The sequence below is a fragment of the Lepidochelys olivacea genome, assembly GCF_965140295.1.
Source record: "Lepidochelys olivacea isolate rLepOli2 genome assembly, chromosome: 4".
Lineage (NCBI taxonomy): Eukaryota > Metazoa > Chordata > Testudines > Cheloniidae > Lepidochelys > Lepidochelys olivacea.
Genome location: NC_140414.1, coordinates 144,470,671 through 144,478,668, shown reverse-complemented (window position 1 = coordinate 144,478,668; position 7,998 = coordinate 144,470,671). Strand labels below are relative to the sequence as shown.

The 7,998-nt window shown below is 51.1% G+C and overlaps 1 protein-coding gene across 1 annotated transcript; it reads left to right on the top strand.

Annotated features, from left to right (window-relative positions):
- Positions 1-1,150: 1,150 nt before the first annotated feature.
- On the top strand, positions 1,151-3,838 carry LOC311520206 (homeobox protein Nkx-6.1-like; the record flags this gene model as incomplete). Its single annotated transcript, XM_084627505.1, has 3 exons — positions 1,151-1,469; positions 1,587-1,771; positions 3,635-3,838. 3 exons carry the CDS (start codon positions 1,151-1,153, stop codon positions 3,836-3,838), a joined length of 708 nt encoding a protein of 235 aa, XP_084483631.1.
- Positions 3,839-7,998: the final 4,160 nt, after the last annotated feature.

Here is a 7,998-nt window from a genome sequence, read left to right as displayed (position 1 = left end):
TTCCCATTGATTTCAACTTGAGTTAGATGCCTAAATACTTCTGCAGATCTGGGCTGTATTCGCTCTGTGCCTCAGTTCCCCATCTGTAAAATGGGGATAAAAGCATTTCCCTACCTCACAATAATGCTCAAATGCTATGGTAACAGGGGCCATATCAGAACCTGGGATCAGTAGCTCCATAGACAGCAGCAGCACGGGTCTGGGCGCATGAAATGCCGGATTCTGCCACCCCTATGCACATTGAGTATCGCCGCATTCTGCAAGTTGTCCCACTGAAATCAAGCAAGGTGCTTCTCGGCATGAGTGGGGGGAGGGGGGGACAGGATCCGACCCTAAAGGGTTAATTCATAAGAACAAAGAGCCCCCAAATGCAGAGGGCATCAAGCGAGAGAGGGGAGTGAGGCACAAGGAAAAGCAAAGGAATCACTACCTCAAATGGAGATATAAATCGGTGCCACCAATAACCGTGCAGCCTGCATTCCCCTAACCAGGAGGAAGTCCCCGGAAGCTAGAGTGTTCCCATGTGAGCCAAGCTTTGCTTCCTTACTCTTCAGGCCTGTGGGCCCCTTCCACTGCCCTAACTCTGGCTCTGGGGGTGGCATATTTCCAACCAAGGAACCAGGGCAGAAATTGGCAAGGAAAAGGGGGTTGGGAGAGAGGAGACCTTGGGGCGCTTTGCCTCCTGGATTTATGTACATAGAACCTCTCCCCCCATCTCCCGTTTGTTGCCATATCCATGGGCTGGCAGCTCCACCGGAGTTGACAAATTGGAAACAATGGGATGGAAGTGACTCTGGAGGTTTGTGTGTGTGTAAACCCAAGGGGCACGGCACCAGCGACCCTGGGATCTTGGGAGATTTCTGAAGCTCCTGTCAAGTGGATCTCACCCCACCCCCCTTTCCAGCTCCCCGGCCCATCCATTAATTGGATCCCTTGTTGGTCCGGACACCTTTTTCATCTGCTACTTAGGGGCGAACAAAAGCTCAGCAGGAGCCATTAGCACTTCAGGGTCCCTGCTCCGGATATAAGGGAGGGAGCGGGGCTGGCCTGTCTGTATGATCAGGCCAGGAGCGCGCTCAGCCCCTCACCTGCCGCCTCCGCCTCCTCCCGGTGCAGGGACCCCCTCGCCGATCTCTGGCACAGCCTGGCCATGCTGACTACGACCCTGCTGCCCTTTGGGCTGCCCGCTCCGGCCCTGCTGACTCACCCCGGCCCCCAGCTCCCCGGACACTCCCCCAAGGCTCCGGCGGGGAAATCCTTCACCATCAACGCTCTGCTGGGCCGGGCAGACCCCTCGCCGCCGCCGCCGCCGCCGCCTCCTGGCCCCGGGCGCTGGGACCCCGTCTGGCCAGACAGCGCCTGGCCGGGCGGTGCGCTCCAGCTGTGCGCCCAGGCGCATCCCCTCCTGCAGCCTCGGCCGCTCTATCCCGTCTGCTACCCGGGCTGGCGGGCCCCTCTGAGAGCCCCAGGTAAGAGCCTGATGTCCCCCGACTCTCCCCACCGCTCCCCCCGCCCCGGCCGGGGCCCCCCACTCGTGGCCACGCAGCCCGCGCCTCTCCTCTGAGCTGTTTCGTCTTTACGCACAGGGTATCTGCTCTCCAAATGCTGCTTCCCAGGCTTCAGAGCCAAGTCGGGCAAATCCAAGCGGGTCAGGACCATCTTCAGCAGCGACCAGCTGGCCCGGCTGGAGAAGGAGTTCGCCCGGCAGCAGTACATGGTGGGCACCGAGCGGTGTCTGCTGGCCTCCGCTCTCCACCTCACCGAGGAGCAAGTAAGACAAGCCTGTCTCTCCCCCAGCCCTGTACCTAGATGGTAGGGATGGCAGTGCCAGGGGAACCCAGGAGGATAGCGCCTCCTCCGTCTGCAAAGTGGCCTGCGCCATGGCCTGGATCCCCAGTGTGTCCAGCTCCAAGGGGGACAGAAAGAGTCAGATGAAGCCACCCAGGGCTTGAGCCCTACATAGGCTTCACAGGTTTCTCTGCATCCTCCCTGGAGTTGGGCACACATTCCCGTTGACTTCAATACAAGTTTTCCTCCAAATAAGGATGCTCCAAATAAGGGCTGCAAGATGGAGCATTTCCCAATTCTCCACCCCCCACCCCCCAGTGCAGGACTCACTCTCCCATGGGCTTTCTCTAGCTTTTCTATGGGGGGGGGGGGAGAAGGGACTGTATACATAAGAACCTCCCAAGGGAAGGGGAGTAGAAACCTTCTGGAGTCCAAGGCAGACTGAATAAAGTCCTTGAGAACAAATAGGGGTGTGTGTGGAGGGGAGAATTCCAGCAGCAGCTCCCATCTAGGAACAATGTGGAAACCTCTGTGAGCTTGATTCTGTCCTCCTTACTCTAGGCCTGACCCAGAGCCCACAGAAGTAGATGGGACTTCTCCTGCTGGCTCCAGGGCTTTGGATCAGGCTCTCTGAGTAGCTCAATGGCTGTGGCTCAAGGTGCTACTCACTGGGAGTAAGCGGGGAAGACTCTAGTTCCAGAGGCTCTTAAAAGCTGGATTTTTTGTACCTATTTCTCTTGCTGCAGTCTGGGATAGTAACAAGTCTCTGAAGTCTGAGCTTTCCAAAACAGGGCCCAGTATTATTGCTTATATCGCAGCAACAGCTCCACTTAGGAACTGGGTCCCATTATCCTAGGTGCTATAGGACCCCTGGTCAGAAGCAATATCTTCCCCCAAAAGCTTACAATCTAAATAGACAAGACAAAGTACTATTCCCCTTCTTCTCCAGGTGGGGAACTGAGGAACAGACAAGCCTGTAGCAGAACAGGGAATTCACCCCAGACTAACCATTGGACCATTCCCCACTCAACACCCCTGGATGCTGCTACCGTGGCAAGCTGCCCTGATGAGATCCAGCTGATGGCTAGGGCCCAGATCCTGAAAGGTATTTAGGTACCTAATGCCCATTGAACTCAATTGGAATTAGACACCTAAAGAACTCTGAGGATCTGGGCCTAGGTTCTCAGCATCTCACAGGAAGGAGGAATCAAACCCAGCTCTCCTGAGTCAGTCAACACCCCTTTACCCCCATTCAGGGATAACTGGCTCTCTCCAGCAACTAGTCAAATGTGTATTTCGACTGATCCTGATCTGACCAAAACCAATGGGAGTTTGACAGCTAATCGGCACAGGATGGGGCCCTCGGATGGGCCTGTTAGACAGGGATCCATGAGGAGAGGCAGAGGGGGCTGGCTGTCATCTCCCACACCCCCACACAAACTTTTCAACCAGGGAGGCGTCTCTGAAGCTCCATCTACCTCAGGTTTTGCATGGGTGTCCGTCACCACAGCATCTGAGCCCTTCCAACGTTACTAGGGCTGTGTCTACACTGCCCCTTTCAGCGCTAAACTTGAGTCGTTCAGGGTTGTGAAAAAACACCCCCGAGTGACAAGTTTTAGTGCTGAGAAGGGCCAGTGTAGACAGCGCTTTATAAATAATAAATAAATAATAAAGCGACCACCCCTCATTCGGGGGGGGGGGGGGTGTTATCGCCCTGGCAATAAAGTATGTCTACACTGCCCACATCATGGCGCAGCTGCGGCAGTGTAGATGTATCCTAGATCTGCTTAGCGAAGGTCCCTGGTAGAGTCTGGGTTTTAAAAGTGAAGCGTTTTCTGTTCCAAAGGTAAAAGTGTGGTTCCAGAACAGACGGATTAAGTGGAGGAAGCAGAGCCTGGAACAGCAACAAGCCAAACTGGTGAAGATGGGTCTGGCCACTCCCCAAAGGAGCCAGGATTCGCAGACCTACGAGGGAGAGGAAGGGGACAGGGACTTTACCAAGGAATCTACCAATGATCAGGAAGGTTTGTCCTCCCCTCACTTGGAGTAATCTACTGCACATCTCTCTGGACAGACTCTCCTGTTCTGTGCTTCGGGTCCTCACCCCTGTACATACTGTATTATAGCTGGCAACGTGCATATATAATATATACAGTGTAGGGATTATTTTTTGCAGTGCAAAAATAGATTAATTTATGCAATTGTTTAAAAAATAAAACACAATTAATCTGCTACTCTAGCCGGCTCAGGTTCTTACACCAGGCCTGTCACTGGGCTCTGGGCACCTACATGTGAATTACGTAGTCATTGGCTCTGTAATGTAAAACAGTAGCACTCAGTAGGCTTCTCTGAATCGGTGTCAGGATAAAAATGTATCCCAAAGTCATCGCCCCCTTCTTATTTATTTAACAACCCCTCCTCCCCCACCCCCTTCATAATAAATCTCTGATTTAGCCTGGAACGCTGCCTTTCTTTGTTCATGGTAACGCACTTGCAGGATTTTTTTTCGTCTTACTGGCATGACTTCTCGTTGCCTAGCTGCTCTTTGTATAAACAACAAAACTTTTTGGTGAAGTGGGGAGATAAAATAAAGGCACTTTCCCCCACCCCCAAACAGAATGGATTCTCGATGAGTGGGGCATAGTAGGAATAACAGCTTCATTCTGGCAAAAGAATAAGATAATGGACAAATATGGAGATGTTGGGTTCGCTCCTTTCACACACCCTCTAAATCAGAGGATAAGAATCAAAACTGGTGGGTCTGAGAGATTTACACTGCACTAGTCCAGCTGCGCCACTGTACTGCTTCAGGGAAGATGCTACCATGTCAGCGGGAGAGTTTCTCCCATTGGCGTAGCTAATCCATCTCCGCGAGAGGCGGTAGCTATGTCTACCCTGGGGTTAGACTGGTAGCGTTCAGAGGTGTGGATTTTTCACACCCCTGAGTGACACCGTTCACTAGTGTAAGTTTACAGGGTAGACCTGGCCTTGGTTTGTTCTAACCTCTCTTTGTTTCCAGTGTTGTAGCCATGTTGGTCTCAGGATATGTGAGTGCCGAGGCTATCCAGCCAAATGAGAGCCTGTCCAGGGAATGAGGGAGTTTACAGTAGTCCAGACAAAGGGGAGCAGAGAGGCAACGGGACTTGCCCACGGTCACACACAGGGCAATGGCAGTGGCTGGGAATAGAACCCAGGCATCCTGACTCCCACTCGAGCACACTAAGAAAGATAAAAAGCAAACAGCGCTGCTACCTCTGTGTTCGTTATTCCACAAGGAATTTTTGTTAATGCTGAAAGAGAAGAGATAATATTGTGTCTTATAACATCGCTTGGCAAATGCACATTGCCCTTAAAAACGGGCAAGGGCTGCAGGCTAGGACCCCGCTCATGCACAAACAGCTGGGAGTAGTCCGAGCTTCCAGGTGCCTTATGCGTGGGAGTAAGCACAGTTTCCCCACTGAGTGTTTTCAGAAGCAGGGCCGAAAGTAAGATAAATGTGGTGTGTAGCCACATGACAGGTTAATGCCCTCCACTAGAAGAGCTAGGGGGTTTAGCACTGTATTAAATGGTGATATTTTTATTATTTGATTTTAAAGGGCATGTAGTGAAAAATGTTTAAAATACATGGGGTTGATTCTACTGCCTTTACACACCTTGCTTTTCAGTAAGCATCAAGCACCTGCCCTCTCAAAATCAAGCCCCTTCAAAGTGTCTCAAATTGGGTCCCCCAAATCACCAGTCACTTGAACAGGTTTCGTTCCTCTGTGACTCAGTTTCCCATCTGTACAATGGGAATAATAGTGCTACCCTACCTCTTGGGACAAATATATTAAAAATTGTGAGGCAATAAGATATTCTGGCACTGGAGGGAAGATAAGTAGCTTAGAGTTTAACAAATTAGAAACATCAAGAAAATGCGGCATGATTGAATGGATGTACTGAAGCTGTCAGAAGGTGAATTTACCAGCCTGACTGCCAGGGATCCAATCCAGGTCTGCACAGACTTCAGGAGAAAGGGCCCAGTCCTCAAGTTACAAAACACGTGGCCCAGATCCACACAGGTATTTAGGGTCCTAACTTCACTGAAATCCACACTAAGTTAGGTACCTAAATACCTTTGAGGAGCTGGGTCTTGCTGGTTTAAATAGGGGCAGGATTGGGCCCAGATGTCAGTAATTCCAGAAGAAAAACATGCATGAGGAATATTTTGATCTTCTCCCAGTGTTTTACTTTGGACAGTCACAAAGACAGAGGTCCAACACCGTGGAGTCACTCCTGATTTAACACTGGCTTGAGTGAGAGCAGAATTAAGCCCACAGTAAAACACAGAGCCAGATTTATCACACGTCCCGCTGAAATCTCTGGTAGCTGCCGGTGCTCAGAAAAGCAGGTCTGTACTCAATACTTCTGAGCCTGTGTGGGCATCATGAGGCTCAGAATCCAGGGGGAAGGAGTGGCTCAGAAACATGGAAGAGTTTGTCTACACTTGGAAGTGGTTTCTGATTCAGGGAGCGGGTGAATTGAAAGTACTATAGCTGCCCCTGAATAATTCCATGTGTGGACACGCTTACTCTGGAATAAGAGTGTTCATACATTGAGTTAATCAGAAACAAATCTATGTGCAGACAAGCTAAGACAGGGAAAAAATAACATCGCTGATTTTTATTCAGAACTTTCTATTGAAATGAATGGGGACCTTTGGAGCCAGTTCCCACACCCATGAAGCCAACGGTATCACAGGGCTGGGCACAGTATAAAGTGTGGGACTGGCTGGATTGCATCCTGAAACTGGTAGAAAAGTACTGATCGTGTCTTCAAAACCATGGGGAAAGGCATAACCCCCCACCTCATCACCCCCTCCAATGATCCCCCAGGCTCAATAATCCACATCCCCAGTGATGGGAGGGGACGAAACCCAATAGGATCAGAGACTTTATTCCGGCAGAAGGGAAACACAAAGCATCAGCAGAGGTAAGAGAAGAGGATGATGTGATTGAAGCTGCCCTTTGTTCCTACTGTTTCCAGAGCTGGGATTAGCTGGAGTCTCAAAGAGCCCAAACTGTGCTAATGTCTTTAGCTGTCTGGTGTGACCCGATGGCGTGTTTGCCGGCTTGAACTCTGTCATCTCGGATGCCACTAGCTTTACTGGGCTCTGCCTACAGACCACAAGAGCGACCCCGGGCATTTGAAATATAACATTGCTGGGGAGGCAGCTTCTGAGACGGAGCAGCACCAGGTTCTCAGGACCAGGGGAATCCAGCATCTTGCAGATTTGGGCTCTTAGACACAAAACTTTACCGGTGTTTCGGCCCTTCCATATGACCAGCCTGCTATGAGGGGCCTGATCCTGCAGTGTCCTGCACGCTCCAAACTCAGGAAGAGTTTAGGTGGAAAAGGGGATCTAGGACACTTTACTAGCCTAGCCCAGCCCTGCAGTCCTGACTTCAGGGAAGTTTTGACCGGGTATAGGCTGCCTGCCTGGGCATTCTAGTGGGAACCTATGTGAATTACAGTCTCTAGTTTGATCTATGTTTGCTATGGACAAAATTTTTAAATCCTGCCTAAAAAAGCATCACAGAGTTTGGCATTAACAGTTTCCTCTCTGTGGCAGGGGGACTCTCTTTCCTGGGTTGGCATCATGAGCTAATTGATGAGGCACTGGACTGGAACTCAGGAGACCTGAGTTCTATGCCCAGCTCTGCCAGTGACTTTGGGCAAGTCCATGTGCCTCAGTTTCCCCTCCCATGCTTTATCTGTTTAGACTGTAAGCTCTTCAGGGAGGGAGGGACTATCAGTGTGCATCTGTGCAAAACCATGGGGCCCTGATCCCAGCTGGGGCCTCTAGGCACTACCATGCTATAGATAATAATACAAATAAACAACGACAAAGGGCCTGATCCTGAAAACCATCACTAGTGGGACAAATTTCAGTGTCTCCAGAACAGCTGCACTGACTTCAATAGCGCCATCCCAGGGTTGCACTGGTAGATTTCCCGCAGGCTAATCACTCTCAGACCTTGGTACCCTCGCGTAGGGGCTCGTAGGCTCAGGTCCCACGTCAGGTGTCAAATGTCTGCCAGACACATTGCACAACTTCATCACAAGAAGGCACATGGCTTCCAAGTGAATCCCGGAGCAGCTGAGGCTTGCCATAGCAGGTGTGCAAATAGGGCCTGATCCTGGAAGTGCGGGCGGTCTGGAGTCAATGGG